General features: G+C 45.8%; 1 protein-coding gene across 1 annotated transcript in view; it reads left to right on the top strand.

Annotated features, from left to right (window-relative positions):
- LOC143941275 (taste receptor type 1 member 3-like) overlaps nt 1–22379 on the top strand; it is a 189677-nt gene that overhangs the window by 24214 nt on the left and 143084 nt on the right. Inside the window, exon 2 of the mRNA XM_077463312.1 lies at nt 14935–15223. Within this exon, the coding sequence (XP_077319438.1) occupies nt 14935–15223 (289 nt within the window). The remainder of the gene's footprint in view (nt 1–14934; nt 15224–22379) is intronic.

Genomic DNA, 22379 nt, shown 5'->3' with positions numbered 1-22379 from the left:
CATCCTGTAAGGAGGTTATTCCACTGCATAGCTTGGTGTCATCTGCAAAGATGGAAATTTTACTTTTGATCCCAGACCCAATATCATTTATAAAGATATTAAAAAGTAAGGGTCCCAACACTGAACCTTGGGGTACACCACTGATAACCTCAGACCATTCAGAGTAAGAATCATTAACCACTACTCTCTGAATTCTGTCTTTTAGCCAGTTTTCTATCCATTTACAAACTGATATTTCCAAATCTGTAGACTTTACCTTACACATGAGTCCTGTGTGCGGAACTGTATCGAACACTTTTGCAAAATCAAGAGTATGTGATGTACAGATTGCAATGATCAGGAGTATGTGATGTACATAGCGTAATGATCAGGAGTATGTGATGTACAGATTGCAATGATCAGGAGTATGTTACATACAGACAAGTGTAGAGAGTTCGGTGGTCAGAAGGGGGTAACATGCAGAGCAATTTACATATATATGTAATATACAGTATTGGGGCAATGTACTGTCCCTACTGCTACCCCGTTCCAAAATAAATCATCTCTGCAACCCTCTTCCTGCACTGCTCACCCTTGCACCACTTGAAACCCTTCTCCAACACCGCTCACTTCTGGACCCCCTTCCACTCCTTTCCAACACTGACCAACTCTACATTCTCTACAACCCTATTCCCCTACTGCTCACTTCTGTTCCCTATGCAAAGGCAACGTCCTTCCAACACTGCTCACAGGTGCTCCACCTGTAACTCTTTTCCAACACTGCTCACCTTTGTGCCTACTGCAATTATTTTATCACACTGTTTAGCCCTGCACCTGATTTTCCAGCACTAGTAACCAATGCAATCTCTGCAGCTCTCCTCCAACATGGGTCACCCCTGAGCCCCTCCATCCCACTTCCAGAACTTCTAATCAAGCACTGCTCTCCTCTGCACTTCATGCACCGCTTCCAAAACTGCTCAATTTGTACATCTGCACCCTCTTCTAGTGCTGCTCATCTCTGCACATCCTGAAACCCTCCTCCAACATTGCTCACTCCTTCTCCCTCCACATCCCTCTTCCAGCACCGTTAATTACCAAAGACATCAATTAAAAACATTACTTATCAGTCTACAAATCAGAAGGTATTAGCCCTTGTACACACGGTCGGATATTCAGACGGAAAATGTCAGATCGGACCGTGTTGTGTCATAATCCGACAGTGTGTGGGCTCCATCGGACTGTTTCCATCAGAATATCCAACGGACCAAGTTTGAGAGCTTAGCTATAAAATTTTCCAACAACATGATCCGATGTGCGTCAGTTCCGATCGTGTGTAGCCTAGTCCGAGGGACAAGGTGCCACGCATGCTCAGAATAAATTCTGAGACGTAAGCGCTCGGTCAGGTAAAACTACCGCTCGTAATCGATATAGCACATTCGTCACGCTGCAATGTTAAAAATTCTTTAATGCAGCGCATTCTCTTTTTCTTTATAATGCTACAAGAATGAAATTGTTTTGTTGCTCATATTCACACACACTTCTCTAAAACGTATTTCTTTATTCTTTTTCTTCATTTCATGAATACAATATTTAAATTTGTCATATCTCCCCAATCATTATTTTTTTTGCTTTTACATTTTTGACAGTTTGCTTATCTTCGCAATTTTTTTGGTGTGTTTTGTGTGTCAACTTACCACAACACCATTATTATCTTTTTATTGGTGTTTTCTTTTTTAATCTAGAGGAGGTTGTTTGGTGTTGGTGCCCCTTGTTATTAATTTGACTTTGTATTTTTGAAATGTACCTGCCTACTCACAAATAAACTGAACTTTTTGAAGTAAAACACATAGGCAAGTATTTCTTGAAAAAAACCTTTATTTAGGTGTCAGTAGCAAATAAAGAGGGAGGCAGTGCTGGAGAAACTGGGGAGATTAGCGAAGCCTTTGGCCCCCAGGGCACACATCAACTATTTTAATGCAAAATTGGTGGGCAGAGGAGTACATATCTGAGGGAGAGCAGTCTGGTCCTGAAGTCCAAGAAACCCGAAACAGCAGCAGATGACATCTATGTTCCCAGGCTGTGGTCCTACAAGAGGCTGCATCTTCTGTCAGACCAGACTGAACCCAGGTCATCACTCTTTTGTCTTCCTTCCACGCTTCCTTCCAGGCTGTGGCTGTGGTGCTGGAGGTGTGGAAGAAGGAGGAGGAGGAGGAGGAGCATGGTCCAAATCACACAAGTGTTTTGCTTGTGTGCTTTGGCCCAACAACCCCTTGTTGAGGGTGTGTATGATGAGCTCCTCACACAAGAGGTGTTGCCCCTCCTCCATTTGCTGGAGTTTGCAGGCAGTCAAGGCGGCAAACGGCTCTTGATATGTGGGGTGGCTTTGAGGGCCGCTGAAGCCTCCCCGATGAGCTTCATAGCCAACTCCTCCACATTCCACCCCTTTCTGGCCCTTTTGAGTGGAAGGCGGAGGGGAGGGACCTGGGATTCAGTCAGGCTCCTACGCCTGCCCACCTCCTGGCTGCCACTTTCCACAGCCACCTCCTGGCTGCTGCAGTCCACACCCTCCTCCTGGCTGAGGTCTTCCTGTGTATGAAAAAGGGACATCATTTTAGTTTTTGGTTCATCAAACACACACAATTTTTAGCTCAAGACTGTTGCAAATTGTTAACAAATAGAAAAGACTATCGGGGCGTGGCCTGACCTTGGTGGAGAATGGCAGCATAATCCCTAAGCTCCCACCGACTGAGAGAATCATCTGCCTACATCGGAGGATTTTCACCCACTAAACAGCCTAAAAACTATGGGAACCTCTTCCCGTGGCTCTTCGGGCCCCCGCTCCAGATCTCCGAGGGAAAATTCTGGGCGCCTAAGCCAGAATATACCCGAGATGTTCAGGACCCAGGCCGGCAACATGACGGCGTCATGAGGCACCCCACAAACAACAGGCCCGACACACAGCTCTAGTCTGCGGACCCCGCCAGGAAAAGATGGCATTGTCCTCACGCCCCAGCAACAACCAAGCCTACATGATCTACGATCGGTGGCTGCCGATATTAAAGACACCCAAACGGCGTCAGTTTCAGACCTCAGAGTGGACATTCAAGCAATAACAGGAAGAGTCCAAGAGGTGGAGAAAGTTATGGCGACCCACTCCACAGTAGGGATGGCCGAACGGTTGGCCCGGCGGTCGTTTCGTGGCGAATTTCGGCTGTTCGCGGTCCGCTCGATCGGCGGACTATTGCCGCCGTTCACCCGGCAGACTTCCGTGTTTACTGTGTAAAAGAACTTTGACCTATGATGACACATCCATCATGGGGTACAGGACAGCCAATTGAGACATTACAGCACATGGACACTTGGTCATTCCCCCTAACTTATAAATAGACCCGATCCGGCGGCCATTTTACATTCTTTCATATGTCAATATCGGGAGAGGTTGCTGTGTGGAGCAGGGAGAGACTGCAGTGACCCAGATCGCTAGCTATTAGGTCCACAAAAGTTATTTTAAGGACTGGTATCATGGTATAGGTGTTAGGTGCAGTTCAGGATATAGGTTTGAGGCACTGCTGTGCTAGTGATTGTTGCAGCAGCCTGTCTTTTGTCAGTGTAGAGAGAGGGACAGGACGCTGTGTGCAGCAGGGACAGTCAGTTTAATCATTAGCTGTTACTATTAGGTCCACAAAAGTCCTTTTCAGGACTGGTATGGTAAAGTAGTACAGGATATAGTTTTGAGTGCTATTCAAGTTATTGTTCCAGCAGCCTGTGTTTTGTCAGTTTAAATAGGGACAGGCAGGAAGCTGTGTGTGGCAGTGAGGGACAGTCAGTTTAATCAGTAGCTGTTACTATTAGGTCCACAAAGGTTATTTTCAGGACTGGTATGGTAATAGGCTTGTACACGTATAATATTCTTTCTTCCAAATATAGAAAGAATATTATACTTGACTGCTGCCCTTCTGCTGCAGTAGTCCTTTATCAGTATAGGGACTGAGGTACAGTCTGCTAATCATTCACAACCTACTAGTTCCACAAAGGTCCATATAAGGACTGGTAAGGTATAGTGTACTACAGTACATAGGGTTGAGTGAGGTACAGTCTGCTATTCCTTAAGGACTGGTATAGGTCCACAATACATAGGGTTGAGGTGCACTACTGCTGACTGCTGCCCTATACTGCAGCAGTCCTTTATCAGTATAGGGACTCAGGTACAGCCTGTTAATCATTCACAACCTACTAGTTCCACAAAGGTCCTTATAAGGACTGGTAAGGTATAGCATACTACAGTACATAGGGTTGAGTGAGGTACAGTCTGCTATTCCTTAAGGACTGGTATATGTCCACAATACATAGGGTTGAGGTGCACTACTGCTGACTGCTGCCCTATACTGCAGCAGTCCTTTATCAGTATAGGGACTGAGGTACAGTCTGCTAATCATTCACAACCTACTAGTTCCACAAAGGTCCTTATAAGGACTGGTAAGGTATAGTGTACTACAGTACATAGGGTTGAGTGAGGTACAGTCTGCTATTCCTTAAGGACTGGTATAGGTCCACAATATAGAGGGTTGAGGTGGACTACTGCTGACTGCTGCCCTATACTGCAGCAGTCCTTTATCAGTATAGGGACTCAGGTACAGCCTGCTAATCATTCACAACCTACTAGTTCCACAAAGGTCCTTATAAGGACTGGTAAGGTATAGTGTAATACAGTACATAGGGTTGAGTGAGGTACAGTCTGCTATTCCTTAAGGACTGGTATAGGTCCACAATACATAGGGTTGAGGTGCACTACTGCTGACTGCTGCCCTATACTGCAGCAGTCCTTTATCAGTATAGGGACTGAAGTACAGTCTGCTAATCATTCACAACCTACTAGTTCCACAAAGGTCCATATAAGGACTGGTAAGGTATAGCGTACTACAGTACATAGGATTGAGTGAGGTACAGTCTGCTATTCCTTAAGGACTGGTATAGGTCCACAATATATAGGGTTGAGGTGCACTACTGCTGACTGCTGCCCTATACTTCAGCAGTCCTTTATCAGTATAGGGACTGAGAGTTTTGTCACAGGGTCATTTAAAAAATGACAGGCAGAGGAAGAGGCAGGCCCTTCCGCAGGGGTTGTAGGGGTAGGGCAGGAGCAACAGGCTTGAGCCAAAGTGGGAAGTTGCAGAAGGTGCGTTCAATTACTTTAAAGGACGCACCAGACTTGGTTGAGTGGCTCACTCAGCCTTATACCGCGTACACACGATCAAACAATCCGGTGGAAAAGTCCGGCAAACTCAAGTCCGCCAAACAATCCCCCCGTGTGTAGACTCCGGCATACTTTTTTGACCCGAAAGTACGGCGGACTTAGAATGCCGTGTTGCACACCAATCTTCCCGCCGGACTCGCCTTTCGACGGACAATCCGGCCGTGTGTGTGCTAGTCCGCCGTACTTTTGAAATGAGCGGACTTTTCCCGCCCGGAGAAAAGTCCGCTCATTTTGAGCGGGTCTCCAGTTAGGCGGGGCCCGCAAAGGAGACGTCGCTGGCCCCGCCGCCTGGTATGGACTTAAAGGGGAACCCCAACGCCGAACAAAATCCGCGTGGGGTTCCCCCCCAAGTCCACAACAGACCCTTGTCCGAGCACGCTACCCGGCCGGCCAGGAAAGGGGGGGACGAGCGAGCGCCCCCCCTCCTGAGCCGTACCAGGCCGCGTGCCCTCAACATGGGTGGTGCCTTTGGGAAGGGGGGGCCGCGCGGCCCCCCACCCTAAAGCATCTTGTCCCCATGTTGATGAGGACAAGGGCCTCTTCCCGACAACCAACGGCCAATGTACCCCTACCCATTCACCTGTGAAATACAAGTATAAAAAAAACACACGAGATAAAATACTTTATTGCACAGCTCCGGGGGTCTTCCGTCTTCGGGGGTTTTCTCGCCGGACTCCACCGCTATCTTCTTGTAGCTCTTTTGCTAGCGGAGGAGCCCGGCATTCTTCCTCGCCGCCGGCCTCTTCTTCCGACTTCGGGGGTCTTGTCCCCCTCTTCGGTTCTTCTCATGTGTTGTGTTTTTTTTGTACTTTTATTTCACAGGTGAATGGGTAGGGGTACATTGTACCCCATACTCATTCACATAGGGTGGGGGGCCGGTATCCGGGGGCCCCCTTATTAAAGGGGGCTCCCGGATTCCGATAAGCCCCCCGCCCGCAGACCCCGACAACCAACAGCCAGGGTTGTCGGGAAGAGGCCCTTGTCCTCATCAACATGGGGACAAGGTGCATTGGGGTGGGGGGGCCGCGCGGCCCCCTTCCCCAAGGCACCCCCCATGTTGAGGGCACGCGGCCTGGTATGGCTCAGAAGGGGGGGGGGGCGCTCGCTCGCCCCCCCTTTCCTGGCCGGCCGGGTAGCGTGCTCGGACAAGGGTCTGTTGTGGACTTGGGGGGATCCCCACGCCGATTTTTTTCGGCGTTGGGGTTCCTCTTTAAGTCCATACCAGGCGGCGGGGTCAGCGACGTCTCCTTCGCGGGCCCCGCCTACCTGGTGACGCGCTCAAAATGAGCGGACTTTCCTCCGCGTGTGTGGGCGAGTCCGTTCATTTCAAAAGTAGGGCGGATAGTACGGCGGACTTAGTACGTCGTATTAGTCCGCTCAAAAAGTGCCGTGTGTGGGCAAGTAGCCCGTTCAGAAAGTCCGACAGACAGTCTGGCGGGAAGTCCGCCAGACTAAGTACGTCGGACATACCACTACGTGTGTACGCGGCTTTACTCTTCTGCACCCTCCTCATCCTCCCGATCTGCACCCTCTTCTTCACTCTCTGCTATGTGCACCCCCAAAGACACTACCACCAACAACACCACCACCACATACCTTCCGCTTGAGTCACAGGAATTATTTTCCGATCCATATCAAGACATTTCTGATGCGCAGCCACTCTTGGCATTGGATCAGGAAGAGGAGGTAGCAAGAACCGCCACTCAGCAGTCTGACGACAGTACCCAGATCAGCCCAAGGAGGAGATTGGTCCCCGGTGTTGCTGCCTACTCCGAGATCTCTACTTATAGCGGTGGGGAAGGTGACGTTGATGATGACGTGTCTAGTGATGTCACATGGGTGCCCACAAGAGAGGAAGAGGAGGGGAGTTCAGAGGGAGATATGGACCAGCAGATAGGGAGGAGAAGCAGGAATAACTTACATTGCACAGGAGGGACAAAGCAGACTGCTAATGTATCAGGAGCGAGGCATCAACCATGTATGGTCACATCTGGCGCTCCCAGGACGCCGGCACATGGCTCTGCAGTGTGGGCTTTTTTTAACGTGTCCGCTGCTGACAATAATGTTGCCATCTGCAATCTTTGCAGTCAACGCATTAGTCGCGGTAAGCCCAACACTCACCTAGGGATGACCGCCTTAAGAAGGCACATGAGCAGCCATCACCGAGCCCAGTGGGAGCAACGGAGCATACAAAGCCACCCTCCAGGCTCTCACCGTTCAGCCTCGTCTTCTACTTCTCCTTCTCCTCTCTCCTCACAATTGTCCTCCACTCCACCTTCCATCACGCCAAGCTCACGTTTTTCTGCAAAAAGGCAGGCTTCCGTGGGCCTAATGTTCAAAAGTAAAAAAATGATGACGCCGGATAACCCTCTTGCCCAACGGTTGACGGCTGGCTTGTCAGAACTCATAGCCCGCCAACTACTGCCATATAAACTGGTGGACTCGGAGGCCTTTCGAAAATTTGTGGCCATTGGAACACCACAATGGAAGGTCCCAGGAAGGAAGTATTTCTCAGAGAAGGGCATCCCAGAGCTATATGGCCATGTTCAGCGGCAAGTGAATGTATCTCTGGCACACAGTGTCGGTGCCAAGATACATCTGACCACAGACACGTGGTCTAGCAAACACTGGCAGGGAAGGTATATCACTTTTACTGCCCACTGGGTGAACCTTCTGACGGCCGTCAAGCATGTAACCCGTGGCACCCATGTAGATTTGGTTTTACCGCCACGGGTGAGTGTCGGAGACCACAGCTTCAGGTAAGCTAATCAATGTATGTCGGCATATTTATAATACATGGTGTGTGTTTTTTTTTGTTTTTTGTTTTTTAGGTGATGGGGATGTTGTGGAAGAAGAATCACATTTTACCAGTGAAAGTGCCCAGATCCTCATTGGGGAGATAATGGGGTGCAATCGCGAAACAAAAAATGAAGAACATCATTGATGTTTTAGAGAGAGTCTGAAACACCCAAAACTAGCTCGCATCCATTTTAAAATAAAAAAAAAACACTTTTATATATTTTTAGAAAAGCCAAATTTGGAAGATGCACACAGTGTGTCAACATGTGCTATCTCCCATCATGGCGGATCAATGTACGTGTTTTGTGGGTGCAACCCCTTCCTTGCTACTAAAGTTGCTGAGATGAAGGAGTTGCACCCCCAAAACACGTACATTGATACCCCATGATGGGAGATGGCACATGTTGACATTAGGCATGGGATCGGGAGGAAACTGGCCACTTTTTGATTCTCAATTTGTGTGCATCTTCCAAATTTGGCTTTTCCAGGGGTGACACCCCATCTGATGGAGGCAATATCAGCATAGTTTGTACATACTCATGCCTGATATTGTCTTCACTTTTCAAAGTTTGAAAAATGTTACCCAAAATAATGTTTTATATACACCAAATATGTGGGTTTGTTGTAAAACCCTTTTCTAAACGCACATGTGAATGTGCTTTGAGTAAAAAGTTAAATTATCAACAATGTGTGGCTTCCTTTTTCAATGTGCAAAAGCAGTATTTGTAGTAAAGTTGTTGTTTTCTGTGGCAATGGGTGTTATTTACTAAAGGCAAATCCACTTTGCATTCCAAGTGTAGTTTCAGGTGCACTTTTGCAGTGTACTTGTAGTGCATAGTGGATTTGCCGTTAGTAAATAACACCCACAGTGATGTTAATATTTCCCAATCACGTCATTTTCATGACCCCACATATTTCTGCCATGGTGCTGAAAATGAGCAATATTTTTGTTTGTGTAGCAGACCCACAACATAATAAGATTATCTAAAGACGAGACTGTCAGCTCATCTTGCTCTGAACTTGGGTTTGCACTGTTGTAGAAAAAGGCCCAAAAAAAACACAAAAAAACCTAGGAGACACCTAAAACAGAGCCAAGCCGTAAATGAAAACAAAGATTATTGGAGTTTCAAAGAAAAATGTATTAAAAAAATGTCTCTCAGACATTGTCTGGCATATCAATGGCCCCCCTACCCACAAAGTACTCCACATATCTGGATCAGACCTCACAGGCGCTTGGGGGGCAAGTCAGGATGAGCAGCTTCAAGGGCCGTGAGGTTCACATTTTCCATCAAGTCTGCATCAGGGCCAACTGAGGCCACATAGTCTCTGGAATGTTTTTTCAAAAAATTGTGTAGAACGCAGCAGGCAAGCACAATATGATTTAGTTTATATTCTGCCATGTGTGTTGGAGTCAAAAATAGGCGGAACCGGCTGGCCATTATCCCGAAAGTGTTCCCACTACTCTTCTGGCTCTGGCCAGCCGCACATTAAAGATCCTCTGATCCGGGGTAAGGGTCCTCATCGAGAAAGGCCACATCAGGTGGTTTGCCAGAGCTGATGAAATGAACGGGAGTCCTTCTACATTCTCCTCTGGAGGTGGCAAGCCCAGACTGCCACTCTGGAGATGCCAGTAGAATTCCGTCCGTGCGAACACTCCACCATCCAATATATGGCCATTTTTCCCCCACGTCCACATACAGCAAGTCATATGTCGCTGACACCACCGCTAACATCACCCCTTGTAATTATAATAGTAGGACCCCAAGTTGGGGGGTGGGACGATGTGGACGTGTTTCCCCATCAATTGCACCTCCACAATTGGGAAAGTCCCAACGGCTGGCAAAGTGGGAGGCCACAGTCTGCCATTCCTGTGGCGTTGAAGGAAACTGTGGAGTCAAACAAGAAAAAAATGTGTAATTTTGCACATCAACATTGCAAGCAGATTAGACACAAACATTGTTGGCCAATATCAGTATAACATTTTTGGAAATGAGTATTTAAAGCCTAAAGTATAAGGTCCCCTTATGAGATTCCTCACCCCCCCACCCCTCCCCCTCCTATCTGATGGCCCATTGCAAAAAAATTGGAGGGGGGTATGTTTTGGACAGGTAACCCCCTCCACTTCATTGAGAGCTGAATGCATAAATAATGTGTGATACATTGGCCATCCCCTCCTTACTTACACTATTGGCAGCCCACCGGACAGGTAAGAAGTGTCATAATACAAAAAAAAGGAACAAATGGAAGCACATTTTGACATTCTGCTATTACCTATCAAGATAGTAAAAGGAGAAAAAAAAACTTTAAACTGTAGCATTTGAAAGTATCGAGGCAAGCCCTTGCACTACATGCTTTGGTGAATTGATCCATAAATCTGACCAGAAAAAAGGTAGGTATAGTGTGTATTGGGTTTGGCAAAGTCAGCAGATAGAGGATTGCTATAAGCTGACCTAGCAGTTGGGGGAGGGGGGTTTCTAATGAGTTTGGCCCAACAAAAAAAAACCTGGCACTCTGTATGAATTGAAGCACACACATAACATTTGTACTAATTTTAGAGGGTGTTTAGGGGAAAGCAATACTATGGAGCTGACAGAATACATTGCTAAGTGACTAGGCTATAGGTTTATGGCCCCAGAAGAGCATGCTGGGGAAGTTAGTGAAGGCAAATATGCATGAAGGAAAAAAAAGGAACTTGAAAAGCTTCCAGCATGCATGAGGACAAAGGGGCACAGCATATCAATTAAAGCATATTGCAATCATGGTAATTAGGGAATGAGGAAAGAAATACAATACATTAGCAAACATTAAATACATAGAATGTGATGTTAAAGGAGAAAACTTACCTTAATATAGTCCTTCTGCAGGACCTGAATTATGGCAGAACAGGTCTCTGGAATAATGATTCCCAGAGCCTGGGGGGAGATGCTTGTCGAGAACTTGAGGTCCTGAAGACTTCTCCCTGTCGCCAAGTAGGGCCAAGTGGCGATGAGCCTCTGCTCCGGAGTGATGGCTTGCCGCATGCAGGTATCCTGCCTGCTGATATAAGGGGACAGCAAAGCCAGCAGACGGTGAAAAACGGGGTCTGTCATCCGGAGATAATTCCTGAAATCATCAGGATTATTCTCCTGGATCTCACGAAGCAAAGGCATGTGCGAGAACTGGTCACGCTGGAGCAACCAATTATTGGTCCACAAACTCCTCCTCGCCCTGTTCATGGACCGGGCTTGTGTCAAAGCTAAAAGTCGAACACCAAGCCCCTGCACATCACGAACTCTACAACGAGTATGTACACAAAACATGGCTTGAAAACGGTCAGCTGGTCAGAACGGACAACAGAAAGCACCGATAAACAGAAAGGCCTGAAAGAGCTAACTGAAAACGAGAAACAAGCAGACAATAAGCAATGAAAATCAAAGCGTACTATACAAAGATATAGTCCACAATGAGCAACAAATGCTTACTGACTACACGCACTGATAAGCAGATACGCACCGACAAGCACAAACTGAAGAGCAGTAATGATCTGAAGCACAAATTTGAAAAGCGTGAGTAGAGACTAACCAAACTTCTACTAACACGCGATAAACACGAGATCAGCAGAAGGAGCCCAAAGGGTGCTGAACTTCCCTTTTCTAGTCCCGTCGTACGTGTCTTACATAACCGCGTTCTTGGCAACCGGAAATTCTGACAACTTAGTCCGACCGTGTGTATGCAACACCACTTCCGGACCACTTCTGGACTAAATCCGTCAGAATTTATCCGACGGATTTGGTTGTCGGAATGTCCGACTGTGTGTACAAGGGCTTATGGCAAAAACCCACTAGAGAATGTCAGTCAACACGTTTGTCCACATTTTGTCCACAGGCAGGATATCATATTTCTTAATAGAATAAAAATCCCATATACTGGTGAATTTCATGCAGACATATAAAGGTGGCCGGGAAACAGAATCATGAACTCCAGGATTGCGGGGAGGTGTTGTAGTGAATGGAGGACAGGACATGCACATGTTGCTTATCCCTCTATTTCAGGGCCAAAACTTCTTCATTCTTCAACTCACTGACCCTCCTCTTAAAGGCTTTTGGTGGCAGGATTTTGTGGGAAGACCTTACTAGTTGTTTGTGCTGTACCGCATGATAACGTTTTCTGGAGGTAAAGGTGGTGGAAAAGGGTCAGGCTTGTGTAAATGTTGTCCACATAGATGAATAATGGCAAAGCAAGGCCCCACACAATTTTTCCACTGCTCCCCATATATAATAGGTTGGGCAGTCAGGGGGCTCCAGCTGGCTATCTTTCCCTTCATAAACATTTTAGGTATAGATATACCCTTAGGCTCTCATAAAGTTTGTATAGCTTCACCCCATATATGGCCCTTTTACTGAGGATGTATTGTTTGATTCCCGGCCAAATGTTAAAATGGACTCACCAATGCAAATATGCTTCTCAGAAGTACACAATGAGCAAATTTCTGGGGGAAAAAACAATAATAAGTGGGCAAATATTGCAAAGTTTATCATAGCCATGGTGGTATCTGGGAAAGCACAGTGTATTCTCACTAAAATGGAGGAGGCACATGATCATTTAACAGTGTATCCTTGACATAACAGATGAATATGGTGACATAGGATGAATGAGGTTTGTGGCTGAGTAAAAGTGTACTTCATTTTTTTTTGTAATCCCATGTTAAGGGTGTGGGACCAAAAATGTTTTGAATGCATCCACTGTGATATGTCTCAACTCAAATGTATGGGCATAATGTGAATTTGGGTTATTCATGATGTATTGCTGGGTAAAAAGACTGCTCTGGTCCAAAATTAAATGGAAAAAACATTGGTGAAAAAATAAAGAAAAAAAATAAAATGGAGTAAAATGTTGGGTGTTGGCCTAAATGCCTGGCTATGCAGTAAAAGAGGGGGTTAATAGCTGATGCTAGGTTACAAGGAAGCTATACCAGGTTTGTAGGTGCCTCTGGGAGACTTGTATGGGCTCTGATTCTTGGTGGATGATGTGACACCCCACTTCTAGTACTATGGCTTTCATCCAGGGGTACTGCATTGCTGGTGGTCGCCCCTTCACCAGGATGATGTACAGCGCTGCTGTTGGCTGCCTGCTCTTCAGAAAGCCTCATGCTTATTATAGGCATCCTTTCCTCTGATTCAGTTATTGACCCACTTCTCTCCATTGGCCCATATTCTGAATCCAAATCTGACAGTGAGAGCTCCCCGCTGCTCTCATCTGTCAGTCATTGTCAGAAACTGGAAGGTGAGCAAACAATAATTGAAGCTCTAAAATATCTGTTGCTCGAGCAAGTACACCAATGGCTTAAATGGATCAAAGGACCAGGGATGTGGGGATAGGGGCAAGTCCTTATTGTGTGCAGTGGTCCATTAGTCCTAGGTTGTAACACACTTGGTAGGCAGAACACTATAGAGCAGAAGATACTCTGTGAACACTGGAAGAGAAAGAGAGAGGGGCAATGCCAATCTAAGTGCAGCAAGGATACAATCAGTTTATCAAGGATTGTAATACATTTGATAACATGGGCTCATCAAAAGGTAGCAGCCTTGTGGTTAGCAGAGATCTGGAGGGGCAGCTGGAGAGTGCAGTATCATTGTACCCGATGGCGTTGGTGGTTCCCGGGGTCCCAGGTCCGAAAGGCAGGGCACAGGAGGAAGCTGTTAGGATGGTGTCTGGATGAGAATGAGGCTGCATGCATTGAGAGCATGCATGCTTCTTCATCAGGCAATCTCCGAATGTGTACACAGCTTCCTCCTGCACCCTTCCTTCCGACCTGGGACCCCGGGAACCACCAACGCCATCGGGTACGATGATACTGCACTCACCAGCTGCCTCTCGGATCTCTTCTAACCACAAGGCTGCCATGTTTTGATGTGCCCACGTTACCTACATTTTAGTGAGTGTATTACTTTCCTTAATTAACTGGTTGTATCATTGCTGCACTTAGATTGACACTGCCCCTCTCTCCTTCTCTTCCAGAAAGTGGAAGGCCTCTTTCCTGGTGTATATTTTTTTGGACATGATGTATGCTGGCTCAAGTGACACTGGAATAGGTGTGGCTGCAATCAGGGATACGGTGTATGGCTGCACTGGTGTGGCTGTTCAGGGCACTGACAACTGCACTGGTGTGAGAGGTACACTGGCTTTACTCAGGGCACTGTCAGGTGGGTCTCTGTGTGTAACAATGTAAAGTAGGGTAATGTAAAGATCACAGGAAATCACAATGGAATTGTTAAAATTACAGATCCTGGTACAGATCTCTCTTCTTCCTCTCACATGCGGTCTGTGTCTGAGTAAGGAGAACTAGTAAAAGCAAGTACCGGCCATAGTTTACATTTTTGTGGTCCACTGTGTTTGGACACAGCGATCACATGGTAAAGGGCCACTGAGATTGGTCCTTTACCTGGATCTAGACTATGTGATTAACTGTGTCCAAAGAATATAACAATTACAGATCATGGTGCTGCATGCCCCCTTGGTCATGTACAAGTTCAAAGAATAATACAACCTCCCGCCTGGCCGTATTATTACAAAAGGCAAGTGGAAAGCGGTTACATGCCGATTTAAAGGTCTTCACCAAAGTCTTAGTGAACCAAAAATGTCCACACCTACCTAATTTGATACATGGGGATCAGGTGGGCTTTGTCCCTTGCTTTGGGCCATAACCTAACATCTAACTGACACATCATTATGGGATTTCCAAACCAGGACATCCACACTTTAGTGGCTCTATCAATTTTAGTTGTTCATATTATTTCTATTCCTTTCTCTTTCCTTCGTTTTTTGTGAAAAACAGTTTGTGTTAGTTTTGTGGGATGTGGCCAAACTGTAATCTCATAATTAACTATTTGGTGTTGTTTGAAAAACCTCTCAATATCTTGCAGCGTTGACCCTGAAGAGTACAAAAGCATCTTGCTGATGAAATTAGTTGTTCAGGAAATTAACGAGAACCCCGATCTTCTGCCGAATGTTACCCTGGGCTATCATATATTTAGTACATGTTCTGATCCGAAGAAAACATTGGGATATGCCACAAAGATATTGTCTAGAGAAAAGGAAGCTCCTAACTATTACTGTAAGGGACATGGAGAAGTGGCTGGTTTTATTGGTGACAGTAATTTCCATTCAAGTCATGCGTTGGCCCAGTTACTTAGTCTGTATCGGTATACACAGGTAAGTGATCACTTCAATGTATTATATGTTCGTAATATGAAGTGTCCAATAGATAACTAAGTACAGTCTAGGTGATTTTTTTTTTAGCTTTACTTTTCTAATATGAGTGCCGATCAGAATGAACAGAACTTTGAATAATTCAGCTACACAGAACAAGTGGTGTCATTTGTTGAAGTTGTACCCCTGTGGGGCCGCTGAGTGTAGTAGTTCCACCTCTCACCCTGCTCCGCCCCGGAATTCACTTCCAGTCACTCTCCAGACAATGAACAGTCCAACAGCTTTGTTTTTGTTGTTTTATTGAGGAATTAAACTTGGATGGGGTAAAGGGAATATGGAATGCCCAGATCAATAGCATCTAATCGATCAAAATATAGATTGGAACCCCAGACTGCTCTAGTACAACACTTCTTGCATGAACTGTTACTTCCTCTACTGTGCAATACTTGGATCCTATTGCAGATAGCACATGTCTAGGCCCAACTCTAAATTAAACCTAACTTTGTAGATATGCCATTTGCTGTCAGGGGACCATTGGGTCCCTTTGGTGTATCAACCAATAGCAATAAAAAAATGTCCATTTTGTGCTAGCTGCATCTAGGTGGACTACTGGTCCCAATCAGTCCTGTGCAGACTCTGCCAGCCCTCCCGCAGCCTGACTTCAACTAAAGCAACATCAAAGTCTCTCCCTCTGACTCTACATCCATTTGGTATAATGAGTAGCACTCTTGCCTAGAAGTAAAATGGGTTACTGGTTTAAATCCCAACCACGACACTACCTGCCTGGAGTTTGCATGTTCTCCCTGTGCTTGCGTGGGTTTCCTCGGGGTACTCCACTTTCCTCTGGCACTCCAAAAACATGCAGGTAGGTTAATGTCCAAAATTGGCCCTAGTATAAGAATGGGGACCTTGGATTGTGGGCTCCTTGAGGGTATGGATTGATGTGAGTGTGCAATGTACAGGGATAGGGGCAATTGTAGACACTCACTCAGGTTGAACTGGATAGACTGGTGTCTTTATTCATCCTTACTAACTATGTAACTATGTACATCCACTCCTGGCATGACTCTCCCAGATCTCCCGACTGTGCCTGTCGCTCACCGAACAACAGGTGAATCCTTCCTGAAGATTTGCCTGGCAGTGTTCACCGCTGTCCTCTCCTAGGGATGGGCGAATGGTTCGGGCCGAACTTTGGTTGATTGGACGTTCGGCAAACAATGAACATTATGTGGTGTTCATGGCAAATTCTAAAGCCAGGGAACATCATTAAAGTCTATGGGACACGAACATGAATAATCAAAAGTGCTAATTTTAAAGGCTTATATGTAAGTTATTGTCATAAAAAAGTGTTTGGGGACCCGAGTCCTGCTCCAGGGACATGTATCAATGCAAAAAAAGTTTTAAAAACAAAAGTTTTTTTCAGGAGCAGTGATTTTAATAATGCTTAAAGTGAAACAATAAAAATGAAATATTCCTTTAAATATTGTGTCTGGGGGTGTCTATAGTATGCTTGTAAATTGGCCCAGTTTTCCTAAGTTTAGAACAATACCACAGCAGTATTACATTCTAAAGAAAAAAAGTAATTTAAAACTGGTCTTGGCAATATAGATAAAACTCATTGAAAAAAACAGCATGAGTTCCCACCCCAGTCCATTACCAGGCCCTTTGGGTCTGGTATGAATGTTAAGGGGAACCCCGTGCCAAAATTAAAAAAAATGGTGTGAGGGTCCCCCTCAAAATCCATACCAGACCCTTCAAGTCTGGTATGGATTTTAAGGGGAACCCCCACGCCAAAATAAAAAAAAATGGGGTGGGGTCCCCCAAAAATCCATACCAAACCCTTATCTGAGCACGCAACCTGGCAGGCCGCAGGAAAATGGAGGGGGGACAAGAGAGCTCCCCCCTCCTGAACCAAGCGTGAACAAATGTACCCCTACCATTTCACAAAAAAGTGTGAAAATTGTAAAAATGACAAGGCATGGCATATTTAGGGGAACCCTGTGCCAAATTTTTAAAAAATGGCGTAGGGGTCCCCCCAAAATCCATAGCAGACCCTTATCCGAGCATGCAAACTTGCAGGCCACAGGATAAGAGGGGGGCAAGAGAGTGCCCCCCTCCTGTACCAAGCTATATGCCCTCAACATGGGGAGGGTGCTTTGAAGTAGCCCCCCAAAGCACCTTGCCCCCATGTTAATGGGGACAAGGGCCTCATCCCCACAACCCTTGCCCGGTGGTTGTGGGGTTATGCAGGCTGGTGGCTTATCAAAATCTAGAAGCCCCCGTATGGGGACCCCCAGATCATGGCCTCCCCCATGTGAATTGGTAACAGGTACATTGTACCCCTACCATTTCACAAAAAATGTGTCAAAAATTGTCTTTTTTACAATTTTTTACACTTTTTTGGGGGGAAATGGTAATGTACAATGTACCGGTTACCAATTCACATGGGGGAGGCCGGGATCTGGCCGCCCGCATACCCCCACAACCACTGGTCAAGGGTTGTGGGGATGCGGCCCTTGTCCCCAACAACATGGGGACAAGGTGCTTTGGGGGGCTACTCCAAAGCATCCTTCACATGTTGAGAGCATGTGGCCTGGTATGGTTCAAGAGGGGGGGCTCTCTCATCCCTCCTCTTTTCCTGCAGCCTGCCAGGTTTCGTGCTCAGATCAGGGTCTGTTATGGGTTTTGGGGGGAGCCCTACGCCATTTCTTTTTAAATTTTGGTGCAGGGTTCCCCTTAAAATCCATACCTTCAGGTCTGATATGGATTTTGGTGTGGATCTCCACACCATATTTTTTTTTTAAATTTGGCAGAGGGTTCCCCTTAATTTCCATACCGGAACTGAAGGGCCTGCTATGGGTTTTGGGGGGCCCCCTACGGAATTTTTTCCCTTTGGGTCTGGTAATGGACTGGGGGGGGGGAACCCATGCCATATTTTTCAATGAGTTTTAGCTATATTGCCGAGACCCGACCATTCATTAAAGCCGCAATCAGTTTTAAGTGACTTTTTTTCCTTTAGAAATGTAATTGTGCTGTTATATATTCTAAACACAGGAAACATGGGCCATGCAGCAGTAAGGTGTATATTACCTCTGACTCATGGTCTAGGGATTTTACCTTTCCTTCATGGCACACTGGGTAACTCTGCTGGCAGCTGGGAAGGATGCAGGACAGTTCAGTATTGTTGGAGCTTGTTCCACCACCACGTCTCCAAAATGCTAGGGGTGATTCTGCCACAGCTCTCTCCTCCACCCCCTCCTCTTCTTCTTCCTCTATGGCCTCTTCTGCAGATTTGTCCTATGAACCAGCGGTGCTCTGTAAGCATTAAAGGGGCTACGCAAGCACTCAGGAAAACAGATGCCATGCGGTGCTTGAGTTGGTCTGCTTAGGGGACAGGAGCCACACTGGGGCACAGATTCTGTCAGCTCTGCAGGGGCAGGCTCAGAGGTGGTCGACGCCACACCAGCTTCAGCCAGGAATGGTTGTATGTGACAATGGCACCAACCTTCTATCCGCCCTCCGACAGGGACACTTGACCCATGTTCCATGTTTGGCACACGTCCTGAATTTGGTGGTGCAGTGGTTCTTGAGCAGGTACCCAGGCTTACAAGTTCTCCTGAGGCAGGCTCGAAAAGTCTTTGGTCGTTTCTGCCATTCATACAAGGACAGTGTTTGGCTGGCTGACATTCAAAGGGAATGCAATCTGCCCACCAACCGCCTCATTTGTGACATGTCCACCAGGTGGAACTCAATGTTGGCAATGCTGCAGTGGCTGTAAATGCAGCAGAGGGCCATCAATGAGTACCTGTGTGAGTATGACACCAGGACAGGGTCAGGGGAGCTTGGCTTCTTTTCACCACTGATCAAGGATGCACAATATATATGCACTGTAGAATGTAGATCTAGGCTACACTGACTGGATGCTGAAAAGAAAAGTGTATATATATATATATATATATATATATATATATATATATATATATATATATATTGTGAAGTTTGGAAGTTGGGGGATACTAGATCCGCGGGATTAAGTGCATAAACCGTTGTCAGGTGAAACCAAACTATATTTATTGATAATTAAATCTAAAATAAAGCTTTTCTTCAGCATATAAAAACCGTAAATTAAAGTCTGCTTATCTTCAGCACAAAATAATACAAAAAGAAAAGCACCTACAGTTCTGTAGACAGGTCTTCACCAAAAAGAGTCCTTGCAGAGATCTTTTTGCAGACAGCAAGACAGCAAGACAGCAAGACAGCAAGACAGCAAGACAGCAAGACAGCAAGACAGCAAGACAGCAAGACAGCAAGACAGCAAGACAGCAAGACAGCAAGACAGCAAGACAGCAAGACAGCTCCTCAGACAGGTGTTCAACTCCTTCTCCTCCTCACCACCACCTCTCTACTACTTCCTGTCTTATAGGCTGTCTGTCTTCCTGGAGGCCGTTAACCCCCTGTGGTCAGGGAGGGAGGCTCTTTCCCACCCAAATGTCACTTTAGAGCCTCCCAAATTCCGGGTCCCAACTATCTCTCTTAAAATATAGAGAGGACCGCGAATCAGTCTTCTCCTGAAAACTATCCCCGGAATCTGTCACCCATTTTTGGGTGACCCCCTGAGGCCTACCATGATTCCCTTAAAGGGACCACATCCCGAATATAGGCGCCACATAGTACCAGTCCAGGACCCAACCTTGGCGTCCTGTACAATATAAAAAAAAATATATATAAAAAATATGTATATATATATATATATATATATATATATATATATATATATATATATATATATATATAAAATATAAATATATATATATATATATATATATATATACTAAATTGACTGTATATATATATATATATATATATATATATATATGCAGCAGTAACCCCCAAAGATTCCTTTTTGAAGATTTATTTAGGGATAACACAAAAGAAGCAGAGCAAACACAGTCTTTCAATAGAGGGTCAAAGGGTAAAGGGGAGTTCAGGCACTTAATAATTGTGGGTTAGAGGTATTAATCAGGTCCAGAGGACAAACAGCTCCACAGACTGGATCCAGCAATCACCGGATAGGCCCCTCTCACTTGACCTAGCAGCCAATGAGATGCTCAACAAAGTCTCCAACAATGTCAATTGAACTTAGAGAATTTCGAGAGTTTTAAGAAGAACTACAATACAGTACCAGATTCTTTCAGCCGAGCTGGCGATACTGTAAGGATATTGATCCGAGTTGTGTCCTCTAAGTTTCCAGGCTCCTCCAGAGACACCAGCCTTGTGCTTGGCCCTCCACCCAAGAAGTCCTCCCCTGCATCCTCCAGTTTTCTTGGCAACTCCCCGCAGGCGAGACAGCACAGGACCACCACTGGATCAGAAGGCCCCAAGACATTCCTGGGCCCACACTCTCAGTTGCCGGCCCCGAGGCACTGAAGCATGTACCATAGTCCCCAGGCCATGAGGTCGGGATAGCGGATCCCAGAACAGGGACCCGGAAACAGACCCAATAAAATGGTGTTGGTACCTTAAATACCCTCTCCCAGAATGCACAGCAGGTAAACCACACCCACTGAGCCATTTCCAAGCAAGAGGTGGCATTCAATGCATCCAGCCTACTGCTGTTCCATACCCACTGATGGTGACAGCGACACCTACGGTCAAGTGGGAATCAGTGCAACCCAACTGGACTGGTACAGAAACCAGAACTTTTAGAGAGAATTAATCTGAGCCAAACTACAGCTTCAGACACTTAAATTTGAAAAAAAAACAAACAATAGCGCCTGCCCATCAGGAGCAGGGCGCTATATATATATATATATATATACATATATATCTATATATATATACATATATATATATATATATATCAAATACACTGCCTGAAGTAGATTGGAAAATAGTACACCCCAGAATGCACTGTAGAATGTAGATCTAGGCTACACTGACTGGATGTAGAGTATATATATATATATATATATATATATATATATATATATAATATATATATATATATAAGAGGGCCAGTATGGTGGCCCGTAATTATGGGAGGAGCCCGGAGGGTATATAATCAGACCACCCACAACGGTCTGTGTCGGTTCCAGTGCAAGGTACTGCACATCAAGGGGCCGACTCTTCTCAGCTCCCTCACGGTTGACTATCTGTGCGTCCAATCGCAGGTGCACTTCGGCTTCTTCATTCATGTTCTTCGTCGGCGGTTCCCGCTCATGGTCGCAGATAAGTAGTATCCGAATCTTTTCATATCATGTGCAAACTTGCGGCTTATCGTGCTTACTATCCTGCACCCCTTTCGCAAAACCTACCTCTGAGTTGTTGACACTCATGTCCCGACATCTTTCGGCACAGGCATAGTACATTCGTAAATTCCTTCTACCAAACATATGATTCATTCATAGATCCAAGCCTCCGAGTCGCTGTCGGTCGTTCTCCAATATCACTCGCCATAGGCTTCACTAGTTATAAAATTCACTGTTCTCATCCTTTTTGAGATAAACAGGTATTGTTTGTATGGGTTTCTGTGGCTGATTGAGGTGTAATTAAACCCACCTGATGTCTTTCTTGCACTTGACTAGCCTGGGGGGATGGGTGGTTGATAGGTGTTTGGTTTCACAGTAAGGAATGGCATACACTCTACAACCAATTCGTATCAGATACTCCTTACTGCCAATTTATATCAGATTCATCTCATACATTTTTTAAGCTGATTCGTGTCAAATGCATTGCACAGGCTAACTCTGCCAACTCACTGCGTGTCCACGTAGTTGTACCTTTGAAATCGGTCGTATATCTTCATCGATTGTCCCACGCTCGGACTGCTACACACTCGCTGTTGCAGGTAGGACTTTGTTGTTACCGCTCCTCTAAACTCTAGTAGTTACGTTATCATGTTCGTTTAGCATGTTCATTTTGCAAAAAGTCGCACTTACGCCACCGTAAGTCTTTCTATGTCATCTTTCATGTATTTCATGCTTTCTACCCAACGCGGGTTTACTCGAGCCGTTCACTTCACGGCGATGCGGTCAAATCCGACATTCAAGCCCCTTACTCACCTCGCGTCTACGGCCGATTCGAAACTAGTCGCAACTTCGCTTCTATGTTTCGGATCCTCGGCAATCACAAAGCCCCTTCAACCGCCATCACCATTTAG

The sequence above is a fragment of the Lithobates pipiens genome, unplaced genomic scaffold (assembly GCF_037356315.1).
Source record: "Lithobates pipiens isolate NorthernLeopardFrog02 unplaced genomic scaffold, aLitPip1_a1.2 Scaffold_3, whole genome shotgun sequence".
NCBI classification, from domain to species: Eukaryota; Metazoa; Chordata; class Amphibia; order Anura; family Ranidae; genus Lithobates; species Lithobates pipiens.
The sequence above is the reverse complement of the archived record's forward strand: the minus strand, read 5'-3'. Positions and strand labels throughout refer to the sequence as shown.